Source organism: Tenrec ecaudatus, chromosome 10 (genome assembly GCF_050624435.1).
Source record: "Tenrec ecaudatus isolate mTenEca1 chromosome 10, mTenEca1.hap1, whole genome shotgun sequence".
Classification (NCBI taxonomy): Eukaryota; Metazoa; Chordata; class Mammalia; order Afrosoricida; family Tenrecidae; genus Tenrec; species Tenrec ecaudatus.
In genome coordinates this window covers 81,588,412-81,603,919 of record NC_134539.1, presented here as the reverse complement: position 1 = coordinate 81,603,919, position 15,508 = coordinate 81,588,412, and the positions used below count along the sequence as shown (strand labels likewise).

The window sequence follows — 15,508 nt, the reverse complement described above, 5'->3', positions numbered from 1 at the left end:
TGATAATTGGATTTTAAAAATGTGGTATATACATACAATGGAGTACTACACATCGCTAAAAAGCAGTGTTGAACGTATGAAGTACATAGCGGCAATGGGAAGAACTGGAGGAAATCAAGCTAAGCGAAGTAAGTCAGGCACAAAAGGACAAGTACAGCATGAGTCCACTGAGGTAAGCATTAAAAAAAAAATGCAAAAGGGGCATAGGGAAAAAGCTACTGTATACAAACACTCTTGGGGTGAGGACTGTGTAGTATGGCAGGGACCAGATCAAATCCAGGGATGCCATTGGTAGACAACTGGGGAGGAGGTGGGGAAAAGAAGGGGGAAAAAAGGATGAAAATAAGGAAGAAATGGGTATCAGGGGCATGGGGCACTAACCTACCCAAGAGGAGGGTATTGTTTATATCTCCACAGGGAGAGACCAGACTTCAATCCAGTGCCCCAAGGTGTGAATGTAACATTCCGGCATGGAGTAGAGAACCAGTGGAGAGGTCTGGGAGGCTGGCCCCAGTACCAAATACTAAGTGGATGCCTGCCCCTCCCCCCAGAAGAATTTATTTCAAAGGACGGCATTGAATCTGCAGCTCCAGGAGAGGGATATATCTGATTGGAGCACAACCAGGAGCAGATGAAGGGGGAGGAGGAGAGAGTGGAGCACATGCTGGCCCACCAGGCCCTGAGGACTATGACCCCAATTAGAGCAGCCAGTCCACAGAGAGGACCACATGGCCAGCCCGACTATGAGACATGACATGCCTCACTGACCAATGGCCCTGCAGGGGGCAGCACCGGAGACACAGTGTGGGAATTGTGTCCGACCTGATCCCACCACACTGAGGCAAAGCACTGGGGAGTGCAGCGGAACAGCAAGGGAATAGAGTGGCAAGGTCCCCAAGGAATGCTGAAGGTGGACTTTGGGGCCAGGGTGTGGTACCGCAACAGACTGGACTGGAAAACACTCCTAAAGGCCAACAAACAATCCTTGAACTAACTACAAGCTTTTCTTTCTTGTGTTTTATTTTGTTCTTTGTCAGTGATTTGTTGTTGTTTTGTTGTATATTGTTGCTTGGTTTTGCTCTGTCTTGTTTTGTGCGTGTTATTATCTCCTCAGGTCTGTCTAAATAAGATTGGCTGGATGAACAAGCTGCAGGAAAAACGAGACCAACGGTTGGGGGGGGGGGGGGAGAGTGGGATGGGATAGGGGGAGGTGGGGGATAAATAAGTGGTGTTAACAAACCCAGGGACAAGGGAACAAAAAGTGATCCAAATTGGTGGTGAGGTGGGTGTGGGAGGCCTGGTAGGGCATGGTCAAGGGTAATGTAATGAAGAGGTATTGCTGAAACCCTGATGGGGCCGGAGCACGATAGTGGGACAGGAGGAAAGTCAAAGGAAATAGAGGAAAGGGCTGGGAGGCAAAGGGCATTTATAGAAGGCTAGACAATGACATTTACATATCCAAATATATATGAGGATGGGGAAATAGATCTATGTGCTTATATTTATAGATTTAGTATTAAAGTGGCAGAAGGACATTGGGCCTCTACTCAACTACTCCCTAAATGCAAGAATACTTTCTTCTATTAAATTGGCATTCTATGATGCTCACCCTCCTGACACAACCACTGAAGACAAAGCGGGTGAATAAGCAAATGTGGTGAAGAAAGCTCATGGTGCCCAGCTATCAAAAGATATAGTGTCTGGGGTCTTAAAGGTTTGAAGATAAACAAGTGGCCATCTAGCTCAGAAGCAACAAAGCCCACATGGAAGAACACACTAGCCTGTGCGATCACGTGGTTCCGAAGAGATCAGTTACCAGGCATCAAAGAACAAAAATCCTATCATTGGGTGCACACCTCCATGATACGATCACTGAGGACAAACGGGTGCATAAGCAAATGTGGTGAAGAAAGCTGATGGTGCCCAGCTATCAAAAGAGATAGCGTCTGGGGTCTTAAAGGCTTCAAGGTAAACAAGCAGCCATCTAGCTCAGAAGCAATAAAGCCCACATGGAAGAAGCACATCAACCTGTGCGATCACGAGGTGTAGAAGGGATCAGGTATAAGGCATCATCAGAAAAAAAAATCTTACCATAGTGAATGAAGGGGGAAGTGCAGCGTGGAGACCCAAAGCCCATTTATCGGCCACTGGAGATCCCCATGCAGAGGGGTCTAGGGGAGGAGATGAGTCAGTCAGGGTGTGATGTAGCACGGATGAAGAATACAGCTTTCCTCTAGTTCCTAAATGCTTCCTCCCACCCCACCCCCACCCCAAATTCTACCTTGCAAGTCTGGATAGAGCAGAGGATGTACACTGGTACAGATAGGAGCTGGAGAAACAGGGAATTCAGGGTGGATGATACCTTCAGGACCAGGGGTGTGAGGGGCAATACTGGGAGGGTAGAGGGTGAGTGGGTTGGAAAGAGGGAACCGATTACAAGGATCTACATGTGACCTCCTCCCTGGGGGAGGGACAACAGAAAAGGGGGTGAAGGGGGACGTCGGACAGGGCAAGATATGACAAAATAATAATTTATAAATTATCAAGGGCTCATGAGGGAGGCGGGAGCGAGGAGGGGGTAGAAAAAAAAAGAGGACCTGATGTCAAGGGCTTAAGTGGAGAGCAAATGCTTTGAAAATGATGAGGGCAATGAATGTACAGATGTGCTTTACACAATTGATGTATGTATGGATTGTGATAAGAGTTGTATGAGTGCCTAATAAAACGTTTTTTTTTTAAAGTTAGTCAACAGCCATCTAAAATACAACAACTTCCTGTCTCTTACCATCTGGACCAAAGAAGACGGGGGGCGGGGGGGGGAAGGAATTAAAAACTCTAGGGAAAAACAGTTCAGATATCTATTTAGTGTACTACACAAATCACAGTCTCCTTTAGCCTACAACCAGAAGTAGATGGTACCTGGCTACTACTACAGACTGCTCTCATCAGGATCACAATAGAAGGCTCAGGATAAGTGCAAGAAAAATGCAGAAAACTAAAAAACATTAAAGACCACACTTGGCCCCAAGATTATGATTGACACCCTTTAAAACTGGAACTAAACCCATTCCCAGAGACTACCTTAGGGCCAAATACTAGACCGGCTTATCAAATGAACAGTAAGCTCCATGAGGTATGCACTCCTCAGAACAATCAACTATATGAAGCCCAAATGCAAAGTTCAGAAGACAGGAAAGGTCAGGAGAGATGAGCAAATGGAAGCCAGGAAGCTAGGAAGGTAGTGCGAAGCCAGGAAGCTAGGAAGTTTTTACCTTGAGGGGATTACACATAATGTCACTAAAAATGTGTATAAATTGCTGAATGGAAAACTAATTTGCTGAGTTAACTTTCACTCAAACCACAATAAAATATTTACAATAAATAATTTCCTTTGCCTAGTTTGGGTTACATAAATCTATGCCACATAAATCTATAACTAAATCTATTCAGACATAGTTCTTGGGGTGCTTTTTCCATACATGAACAACTTGAATTATTATCATGTATTTGTTGCCTATGCTAATGAGAATACAAGTTATAACAACTCAGAATTTTATTATCATTTTGGGGATGTAACCATCCTTTTAATTCTGTTCCTATTTTAACTCAGAAACTTTAATCCAATGATCAAAGCTTCATTAGCTTATAAACAAACTGTTTCTCAGGTAAACTGAACTGCCCTACAGTAGAATCTTAAGCAAATAAATAAGTACAAAAAAGGCAGAGATTATAAATTAGAGTAGACAAATCTGTATCTAGCCCCATGCCAGTAAAGAGCATTCTATCAATATAGCGAAATGCTAATCTCCTAATTAACAACCTAATTAGGTAATTATGGCTTTGCAGAGGGATGCCGAAATGAAATATGACAACATGGTCACCTCTTTATATGGCACCTGTGGGCCTTTTCAGCTGTCATTGCAAAGAGTGCAATATCAATTTGAACAGATGACAAAGTGCTGTCATATTTCATTCTGGTAATATACAGAATGCTTTGGACAGGAGCAGTTTACAAAAGAAACATCTCGCCTGAAATTTTCCCAATTTGAATATGCTTTAATCCTTCATTAATTTTTTGCATTTTTTCCTTTTATATATGAAAGAATTATCATACATCTTTTAAAAAACAAACACAGAAAAACCTAACTGGCTATTATGTTTGATTGTACATACTAAAGTGATTGCAACTTCTATTATAAAACATTAGAAAGGAGCAAAAGGTAACAATTTATTATATCTTAATATTCATTTTTAATGAAGCATTATCAAAAAAGCTCAATTTAAATATACTTTGATCTTTAATTTTTGCTTATAGAATATAATAGGTAAGTCATGCTTACAATTCCCCAATCCAAATCAGCATTTCTCAACATAAGAAGCATTTGACTCACAGAGAGACTCAACATACCAATAGCCAAGCTCACCTAGACAGAACTGTACTTCCTCTCAAAGTCTGAACAGAACTGCTACAGGCCTACTCACTGTGCCCTAGCAGATGACTTACATAGAACAGTATCTTTCGGTCTAAGGAACGCATGAGTTATGTTAAAACGAGAGGTGCTACAACTGAAGACAACTCCAAGGCAAGGTCCAGTTCCAATATCCAAAGGTGGAACTACAGTAGCAGTAACAACTCAAGAGTAAAGCTCCAGTTTCAAATCCTAGCTTTGTCATTACTAGTAACTCCATACTGTAAGTCACTTGACTCCCCTGAGCTCCAGCTTGTTTTTGTAAAATAGAGACAATAACACTGCCTTCAAGTTGATTCTGACACGATGACACAGAAGTGGTGACACAGAATTGCTCCACAGGAGTTCCAAGATGATGTCTTCCCAGGAACCGACATAGAAGCTGGTGTTCTAACAACTTCAGAGAGTAGTTTTGAGGCTTAAATAAGGTAATAGGTGCTACTGCGTCTTCACTGTTACCTAGTGATCAATTCTGTGAGGATCATGAAGATAACAAGAACCCTGCAACGGTTTGTTTTATATACACCATGAGCAGGAACTGACAATTTAATAGCAGATTAATTAATTTAATAGCCTGAAGATAGCATTCTGGAAACCATTTCTCAACAGCATACATTAAATGAGTAGTTAATAAGTAGTTCAAAGGCACAATTAGAAATTGATAAGACTAATTTCAAGATCCAAACATGAAAATTATTCTCACTCCTTCAGAAACCCTTGTTGTGCTGGAGAGTACACACTGTACTGATACCACAAGGGCTGTGGTGCAAATCTGCCCGATTTGTAGCCTTGGTAGCCCTACAGAGGTTATACATGATGAGTCTGAACTGTGAGGGAACTTCACAGCAGCTCCACCCAACTGGTGTTTTGTTACATTACACTAACATCCTAAATATTTTATGTACCTGCATCTCTCCAGAAGTATCACGGATTAGGTACTTCGTACTTACATTGTGTCGTTTAACCTTCTTAAGTATTGTATGGGGTTGATATTCTGTCCCAATTTTGCAGCCTAATCATGGTCACCCAGTTAAGAGTTGACAGCATTCAAACCGAGGTGGGGCTGATCTCTTTCACGACCTCACCCTGCTTAAAGAGTCAAGCCTGCAGCTCAGTATGCCTTTGTTAGTCTCCTTTATGGCAACACCTAAATTCAGATTAAAGATGTATTGTTTTTAAAAGAAAATCACTGCTTCAAACAACTTTCTACCAATTGCTCTGCTGAAATGGTATTTATTTATGACACCTTAAAATGAATCCATAGACGCTAAAAAATGCTGCTTTCCACCCCACCCCGAAAACCTTACACACTGAGTTTATTTTGTCAACATCAAAAATAAAAGCATATTCATAAAAGTATACTCAAGTATAGGACATTATGAATAACACGGAATATCCCAAGGAATAAATGTGACACAATATACTGCTTATTCCACAAGTGCTTACTAGAACTTAATTCCGATGATTATTCTAATGGTTTCTTGCTGTTTCCACACTTTCCATTTTGCTTTTTACTTGTCTGGCTTTCATTTACTTAATACTATTCTTTGGGTGCAAATTTTGTGCTTTCTATGTTAGATCTACTTCCCTAATATATCTAGACTGCTGCCAAGTAGTGTTAATCAATTTTGAATGACTGCTCAGGATTTATTTTCTTCATTATTATATTCTATGCTATTTCTTCTTCTTTCTTTTTTCTTTTTTTTCTTTTTAATTTGCTATTTCTTTATATAGTAGAGTGTGAAACAAAAGTTATCGGGAAGACCAATATTTCTTCAATTTTCACCTTGTAGAAGCTGTGTATTAAAATAAAAATAAATTAAACTCTTGGGCTGGGATCTCCCTGGCCATATTTCTCTCACTATGCTAGGTATCTCCATGCCCCCTTTGAATCTGGTGTCTATATAGTCAACAAACCACTGTATGCATTTGGGGAGCACGGAGTCCATCAAGGTCCTTTCCCAGAGGAAGTAATGAGCAATCAACATATGAAAGAACTAAGCAATGACTCCCTACCTGCCACCAGGAAAGGAGGGGCAGTGTTTTAAAAAAAGAGCCATACTTCATGTGGATCTGCCAGGAATCAGATATCTGACTTTTAGCATGTCAATTAGGAAGCCTGGCATCCTGAAAGGATCTCAGCAATAGTTAAATTTAACTCCTCACTATTAGCCAGATGGAGAAAAGATCCAGAGATTAAGTGAACTGAACAAAATCAAAAGGCAGAGCTTGCATTCACAGCTCAAGTCCCCCTTAGTCTAGTGCCCTATCTACGAAACTACATTTCACTAAGTATCTCTTAAAATGATCTTTTACCTCAAACATAGAGATGATCAACAGATACAAGGTATAATAATATAATCTAGGTCAAACTCCACCACTCCTAAAAGTTAGCTGGATTATATATTAAAAGCGCTCACCCTGCCACCCTTAACCCCCCAAATATCAGTACAAGTACAAACTTCCCACAATCTGACAATTTACTAACAGACCTCTGATCAATAATTATAAAGTGTGTTATATTTCTTGCTTTGAATAGTGGGTACTAAAGACTGTGGTCAAATCTGAGTCAAATCAAGCAACCTAGGATCCTACATAGCCCACAAATATTTTTGTTTACATAATAATTTTTAAATGGTAAATTTTCTAAATTAAGAAACTAAAATTCTGGATTTCCAGCATCTTTTGGGAATATCAGAAGAGCCAGGGACATTGGGCCCACTTTCTCACATGGCAACAACCAGGGCTGGGCAGGACTATAGCCTTCAGACTAGTCAAATGCTCTTCAATTCAGCAGTCTGTCCATCCCAGTCATTGCATTTTGCCATGAGCATCTGAGGTTGAAACTCATGAGGTAGACACTTAAAAGAACAAACACAAAAACCTGAATTTATAGGGGTTGTTCTTTGTTGGTGTTTTTTTAAATAAGAGTGTTTTAGCGTATATTTTGCCCATTCTTTCTTTCTGGCTCTACCATTCACTAATTATGTGACTCTTGGAAAACTTTCCTTACACGCTAAACCTCAGGCTACTAATGTATTAAATGGGGATACCACCTATCTCACTGAATTATAAAAATGAAATAAAATATATAAAAATGCTAAACAACTATTAAAATTTAAGTACCCAGTCATTTTCTAGTTGAACACAAGCTGAAATATGATAATGTTTGAGTCTCAACTGCTCAAAATCTTTTTCATACAATACTCTGGTATCTATTGTTGAGTTCTAAACAATAAAGCGTACACACATTAACAGAATTCCATCAGCTTGCTCACATAAATCCACTGAATGGCAACATTTTGTGGTCTTCGTTATGAATCAACAAAGCAAACCTTGTTCAATTCTTCCAAAAACTAGTATATTTAAACAGTGATCAATTCATTGATTGATGAGTTCCATGAATGCAGAATTCATGTCCATTCATCATAATCCCTACTGCCTAGCACAGTGTTGGGGACAATCCAGTCACAGTTCATAGGTCAGCTCCTTTTTGAAGTTTCTCCAAAAGACCACCATCTATATTGCAAAGATCACCATGATGTAATTCTAAAGAGCTCTACAGCTATATAATCTCAAGGAAGTTAATTAACCTCTCTGTGCCTTGGTCGATTCATAATGACCCTACCGGACAGGGTAGACTTCCATGCGAGTTTCCAAAACTGTAACTATTTACAGAAGTAGAAAACCTTACCTTTCTCCCACGGGTTAGCAGTTCAAATCCACCAATCCCTCAGGGGAGAAAGACGAGGATTTCTACTTCTGTAAAGAGCTGCAGTCTCGGAAACCCACATGGACAGTTCTACCTTGTCTTGTAGGGTTGCTATGTGTCGGAATCGATTTTATTGCAATGACTTTGGTACCTTGGTTTCCTCACCTGTAAAATAAGGATGTTAACATCACCTTCCCAAAGGAGGATGGATTAGACAATGTATTCAATACAATGTTGGCATATAGTTAAGTATGTTAGTAAACATTATCAGTTTTGTGTATTGTTTGCTTTGTGCTCTGCAGTAACCTGTAGGAACTTGTATTTTAGTGTTCATGGTACTTTACCAGTTAGCTACACACACATCTTCCACTAGAATGTTGGCAACCTTAGGATGGGGACCTGAGTTTATTCTTTGTATTCCCAGGATCTAGTACTTTACTTGGCACTACTGAATCATAGATCCCTGAAATATTTACTAAATGGAAAATAGAATGAGTGAACTAAGATAATGAACTTTCTTGGCTCGAACTCAAAGGCCTCAATGATTCAGACCCCCCTACTGTCCCTCCAATTAACGCCCATTCCACTGCCAATGAGCTGATTCTGAATCAAGGTGATACCACAGGACAGAAAAGAACTGCCCCATTGGGTTGTCAAGGCTATAGTCTTTACCAAAATAGACTGCCACATATTTCTACCTGTTGGGTCTCAGCTGTTGGGCCAGCTGAATGTTTAATATTTCATTCCCAGTTGGGTCACTATGAATCACAATCAATTCAATGGCAACAGGTACGGTTTTTCACCTTATAAAAGAAACTAAGGAGACCTGATAGCAATAGTGGTTTATGTGCTAGGCTGCTAACCACCGGTCAGCAGTTCAGACCATGGGCCACTCCTCAGAGAAAGATTAGGCTGTCTGATCCCATAAAGCTTTACAGCCCTGGAAACCCTAGCCTACGCAGCAGCTCTAGTCAATTCTATTAAGTCACTATGAGTTAGAATCAACGTGATGACAGTGAGTGTTTGTTTTTATTTAAAAGAAGTCATGCCTTTATTCAGGCTGGTCTACTCCCCAATCTAAAGACATGCCACAGATATAACACTTTGGCACATTACAACTAACATTTACTTCAAGGTACCTGTCTACCTTTGATCCACATTAGTTCATTAAATATTCACAATACCCTATGAGATCAGTATCATTCCCCTATTCCAACCACTCTGTAGTGGCAAAAAATGTTTATGGGAGTTAGGTTTGTCAAAGATTAGATATCTAGTAAGACTAGTTGGACAGGAATTCAATACGGAATCCACAGAATGTCTTTTTGGCTCATATTCAAAACTGAGTTTACTTATTATATATCATCTTCTGGCTGTGGAAGATGAGCATTCATTTAAAAATTTTTCTGTACTATTCATTATCACATTCATAATTCTTTAGTTTTTTCAATATGTAGTTGTATAAAGAAAGTTATGGTGCTTCTTAAAAGGGCAACTCCAGGGGCCGCCTCGGGCCCGGGCCCGGCGCGCTGGGGCTCCCGGCGGCTGTGGCGGGGACACCGCGCCGCCGGCGTGGCCGCACGTGCTCGGGGCGCTCGGCGCTCGGCTGGCGGGGCTGCCAAGGTTCAAGAACTTGTCCTGGACAACTGCAAATCAAATGATGGAAAGATTGAGGGTTTAACAGCTGAATTTGTGAACTTGGAGTTCCTCAGCTTAATAAATGTAGGCTTGATTTCAGTTTCAAATTTCCCCAAACTACCGAAATTGAAAAAGCTTGAGCTCAGTGACAATAGAATCTTCGGTGGTCTGGACATGTTAGCTGAGAAACTTCCAAACCTCACACATCTAAACTTAAGTGGGAATAAGCTGAAAGACATCAGCACCTTGGAACCTTTGAAAAAATTGGAATGTCTGAAAAGTCTGGATCTGTTTAACTGTGAGGTCACCAACCTGAATGATTACCGAGAGAGCGTCTTTAAGCTCTTGCCCCAGCTGACTTACCTGGATGGCTACGACCTCGAAGACCAGGAAGCCCCTGACTCCGATGCTGAGGTGGACGGTGTAGATGAGGAGGAGGAGGAGGAAGAAGGAGAAGATGAGGAAGATGAGGATGGTGAGGAGTATTTGGATGAAGAAGAGGATGAAGACGAAGATGAAGATGTAGAAGGGGAAGACGATGAAGATGAAGTCAGTGGGGAGGAGGAAGAGTTTGGCCAAGATGGAGAAGTTGATGAAGATGAAGAAGATGAGGAAGAAGAGGAAGAGGAAGAGGAGGAGGACAGCGGGAAAGGTGAGAAGCGGAAGAGAGAAACAGATGACGAAGGAGAAGACGATTAAGACCCCAACTAGCCTGCAGAAAAAGAACTGTTCAGGATTGGTCGGACTGCTCCTAAGGATTTGGTAGCTGTTTAAGTTTAAAAAGTAGCTGTGATTCAGAACCCCAGGACACCTGCCCACCCAAAGAGCCAAAGAATAGTTCCTGAGACATTCCACCTTCCTCTCTAGTCCCGCTTGGAAATCCACCACCAAGCCTGGGGACCTCACCCACCACAATTGTAAACGTTGTTAGGTGTCCGTGTGAGACTCCGCTGTAGCCCGGGCAGCTGTGACCAGTGAGTCTGAACCACTCATGGCTGCCAGTTACACTGAGATTGTAACCACATTTTTACTTTCTGTACAACAAAGAAGCTTTGTAAATAAAATCTTAACATTTTGAAAAAAAAAAAAAAAAAAAAGAAAGTTATGGTGTAAGAATGAAGGCAAGGAGTATAAAAGGGAAAACATCACAGATTTAAGCATCAGATAAACCTTAATTTGAATTATGTTGCTGTCCCATAGCAACTGTTTATTTTACTGATTCTTCCTAATCTGTAAATTTAGTTTTTAACTGTAAAATGATTACATAAAATAAACCTACATATAATACGCAAACCCACTGCCATCAAGTTGATTGACTCACAGTGAGCCTCTAGGACAGGTGTCCTCAAACTACAGCCCATGGGCCACATGTGGCTCACCAAGGACATTTCATCCGGCCCACCGGGTGTTTTTCCCCTGTTTGTTTTTTTACTTCAAAATAAGATATGTGCAGTATGCATAGGAATTTGTTCATAATTTTTTTAAAACTATAGTCCGGCCCTCTAATGAGTCTGAGGGACACGGAACTAGCCCCATTTTAAAAGTTTGAGTACCCCTGCTCTAGGACAAAGAAGACTCTTTAATTTTCTGAGACTGTAAATCTTAACAGAAGCAGACAGCCTCATTGTTCTCCCACAGAGTGGCTGGTGCGATGGAATTGTTGGCCTTGTGATTAGTAGGCTAATGAGTACTTCACTCTGTATAAGCCAAAATTCCATGTCAAATACAACTCACAGTAACCCAAGACAGAGCTTTCGAGGCTATAAATCTTTACAGAAGCAGATGCCTCATCTTTCTCAGCTGAGCACCTTGAGCAGCGGTTCTCAACCTGTGCGTGACGACCCCTTTAGGGGTTGGAACGACCCTTTCACAAAGGTCGCCCGGTTCATAACAGTAGCAAAATTAGTTATGAAGTAACAAAAATAATTTTATGATTGGGAGGAGAGGGAATTGTCACCACCACAAAAGGAACTGTATTAAAGGGTCGAGGCATTAGGAAGGTTGAGAACCACTGACCTATAGGGTTTGAATCTCCTGGCCAGGGTTAGTGTTCCAATGCTTCTCCAGCACCACCACCATGGCACCTTTGTATAATACCCAAACAAAACTCCAAATGCACTGCCATCGAGTCAATTTCAACCTACAGTGACCCTACAGAACAGGGCATAACTGTCCCTGTGGGTTCCTGAGATTGTTAACGCTTTATGGAAGCAGAAAGCTTCATCTTTGTCCTGTGGAGAGGTTGGTGGATTCAAACTGTTGACCTTGTTCTTAGCAGCCTAACTTGTAATCCACTATGCCACCAGAGCTATTTGTATACCATATATACTCGAGTATAAGCCAACCCGAATATCAGCAGAGGCACCTAATTTTACCCTAAAAACTGCGTTAAAAATGTCCTGAAAAACTTGGCTTGTACACGAGTATAAACAGTAATACCCAGTGAATGGAAAATACTCAATAAAGCTGCATTTACCCCATGCTACAAACCATTCCCTGCCCATACCCCACGCCTCAGAAGGGTTAACACCACCCCCCTTCTATGCCACCATTGTATCACAACTATAACTCAGTGTCTTTATCTACTGTGCTGGAATACTTCATTTCTCTTTCACTAATATGAGCTCCCTGAGTATGAGAACGAAGTCTTACTCTACAACTCCAGTGTCTACTGTGGGGCCTTGTATGTAACCAAACTCAATAGATATCTGCTAAAAGAAATAACTGTAGAATTAATAGTACTTATAGGATTCTAGAGGAAAAGGTCCATTCTAGTGGGGCAGCTGTCCCAGAAAAGCTGAGCAAAGACAAGCTGTCAATAGCATCTCAATAGGTGGAAAGAGAACAGAAAAATGCTAGACATCAGGAAGACCAAGCTGGATTTGAGATTCTACTTAATAAATCAGGTGGAATAACTAAGGAAAGGGAGTTTCCAAGAGTAGCTACAGAGGCAGAGAGGAGTCAGAGTACGAGATGCAGAAGAACATGAGGGCTGTGGGCATGCAAAGCAGCTAAAGGCAGATGGGAGTAACAAAGCTGACTGGTACAGGCCCAAAGGCCCAGCAGCTTTGCAGGTTTATAAAGGGGAGATGAAAACCTTGATCTCGATGCTTCATCAAAAACTCTTCTAGCATATGGGGAGTGATCATCTTCAACAGGCTCACAGACTATGAGGAATAAAAGACGGTACTTTCTTTCCTGCTCTAGGGGGTTTCCACATTAGAGATTCATTCCTTCAGTGTCAAAAATAGGAGAATGATAACTTCTCTTTGGTGGTTGGGTTTTGTTTTTTTTGAAAGCTGTTATATGTTGACACCTGTCTCCCTGGTTTGGCTCTGTTCACTGCAGGGTTTTTGTGTTTTTTTTGTTTGTCTGTTTTTATTTTGTTGATTTTTGGTTTACAATTACAAGTGCTTTGTACAGGGCCACGTACATCGTAGGTGTCGAAAACGACTTGCATTCATTCGGAATTTAGTTTTAACTATTTTCATAGTTAACTTTCAAGTCTTTGGCTAAGTAAGATTCGTGTTTTAACTACAATTATTACTTTTTACCCTTAAGCAGGCCTAGGAAGCTCTTTACCGATACCATAAACAAAAAAACTAAACCAGTTCCAGCAGCAATCGAACAAGACAAAACAGTAGTGAGTCTGCGAGCCTGCTTTAACTCTCTGGAGGAAGCGGGGTGAAGATGCGCTAGGTTCACAAAGGAAATGCTTTTAAAGCTTGATTTTCATATAATGAACATCAGGAACCCTAGATACCGTCACGTGCAGGGCCAGAAAGTTCCGGGGTAAACCCCATACCACCTAGTCCACTAGTTTCAACATTAGAGATCCCCCATTAGAGAAACTAGTCCAAAATCACACACCCTGATGTCAGGCTCACAACAACCTCCAGGTCTAAAAAAGAAACAAACAGGAAACCTGCTCCCCGGTAACTTCAACACCAGCTTCATGGGCAGCGCTACGCGCGGAGGACTCAGGCGGGGCGCCAGGCCCCGCGGGGGAACCGGCGAACGAGTGAGCCAGGGGCTGGGGCAACCTTTACCTGAAGCTGCTTCCACACTGCGGGTCGGGCCGGCCCCGGAACAGGTTCCCGAAAGGAGGGCCCGGCTTCCCCGCGCCTCCCAGCCCCTTCCCCGAGCTCCGCACTCCCGGGATCCTCGGAGATTGGCGCTCCTCCCGGCCCGCTCAACAGTCGCTTCCCAAGTTCGCCCTCATACCAGCGCTGCCCGCCGCCTACGGCCAGCTGTGTGGCTTTGCTACCCTGTTGCCCAGAGCCGCGCGCATGACCCGGAACTACACCCAGACTCACCGGAAGTCCTCCACCGGGAAGGTGCCGCCGGCTGAGGATGGAGTGCGCAAGCCCCAGAACCGAGAGCTGGGGCAGCGTCCTCCCTGGGGGTGGGGCCAGGAAAGTGGGTGTGCGCGTGCGCGTGCGCGTGCGTGCTGCTTCGCCCGTCGGGAAACAGAGACTAAGGAAAACCGAATTGGAGGCTGTTTTGTCAGCATCAAGACTTAGCTACAGACGGAGTCGACCTTAGCATTTTCCTTCGAGTCTCTTTCTCCTTCCACTCTACTTCCACAGCGGAAATCCCTGAGGTTATCCATAAACGTGTCACTGATGAGGAAGCTGAGCTTCTGGCGCTGAAAGACCTGAGTTCAAATGCCAGCTTGCTGTGCTTCTAAGAACAAGACCCCTCTCCTGTCTGAGACACCGTTTTCCCATCTATAATAGTGGTTGCAACTTCAGATTATTGCTGTGAGAACCGGAGAAGACTGGCTAAAAAAAAGCACAGTGCCAGACACAAAATATATGTCCTCTCACCCCCCAAAAAAATCTCATTGCCGTCAAGTCGATTAGGACGCGTGTTGAACGAAGCAGAAGTGCCCAAAGAGTTTCCAAGCCTGTAAATTTTTACGAAAGCCTGCCGTCTCAGCTTTCTCAAGAACAGCTAGTGGGTTCCAACAGCTGACCTCTCCGGAAGCCCCGGAAAGAAACGCTTAATCACTGTGCCACGGGGACTCCTTAAGCACTCAGTAAATGTTAATTATTATTCTCCTGTTTTTGTATGCCATCAAGTCAATTACAACTCCTAGCAACCCTGTGTAATAAAGTAGAGCTCTCCCATAGGGTTTCCCAGACTCTAATCTTCCCCAGTGGAACCTCTGGTGGGTTGGAACCACTGACCTTTCACTCAGTAAACAAACAGAGATACTTATCGTCCTCAAGAGCTCCTGAGAGGTTTCTGGGAGGTGTGATATTTGTGCCCTCTCCCTCTCAGAGCAAACCAGTTGCAGAAGTAATGCGAAGGGCGGGAGAAGGACTCAAAACAGTGCAGCACTGCTGTTCTCCACCTAAGAGTTGGTCTGGAAAGTGACCTCAGATGTCACCTTAGTTTAGCACCAGGTGTGAGGCAAGGACGGGCTTCTGCAGTCACCGTACCACAGTTTCATCAGGACGCTATTGGAAGCCCGCTCGCCAAATAACAGGTCTGAACAACCTTGGCTTTTCAAACTCACTGCATATGTGCTCCAGCTACTCCCCACACCCCGGAATCATTCACCACTTGCCATCATTTGATTCCAACTGGCGGTGACCCTGTGTGCATTAAAGTAGAACTATGTTCTAGAGGGCTTTCAATACCATTTTTGGGGGGTAAATCTGCAGGTCTTTAATCCCTGGAG

At 42.6% G+C, this 15,508-nt stretch overlaps 2 protein-coding genes across 6 annotated transcripts in view; one reads left to right on the top strand and one right to left on the bottom strand.

Annotated features, from left to right (window-relative positions):
- Window positions 1-14,153, bottom strand: part of MAPKAP1 (MAPK associated protein 1) — a 304,461-nt gene extending 290,308 nt beyond the window's left edge. For 3 of the 5 annotated variants that reach the window (XM_075560778.1, XM_075560779.1, XM_075560782.1), the window contains exon 1: window positions 13,869-14,122. The gene's annotated coding sequence lies outside the window, so the exon portion shown is untranslated. The other 2 variants (XM_075560780.1, XM_075560781.1) reach the window with 2 other exon arrangements.
- LOC142458574 (acidic leucine-rich nuclear phosphoprotein 32 family member B-like) lies at window positions 6,799-10,920 on the top strand. The gene is made up of 3 exons (XM_075559559.1): window positions 6,799-6,816; window positions 9,672-9,728; window positions 9,805-10,920. The coding sequence occupies exons 1-3, from the start codon at window positions 6,799-6,801 to the stop codon at window positions 10,516-10,518; spliced, it is 789 nt and encodes a 262-aa protein (XP_075415674.1). The 3' UTR covers window positions 10,519-10,920.
- Window positions 14,154-15,508: the final 1,355 nt, after the last annotated feature.

Coding starts and splice junctions, on each gene's coding strand:
- LOC142458574 (XM_075559559.1), top strand. Junction 9,729..9,804: donor CGCTGGGGCTCCCGGCGGCT/GTGGCGGGGACA, acceptor GGGGCTGCCAAG/GTTCAAGAACTTGTCCTGGA.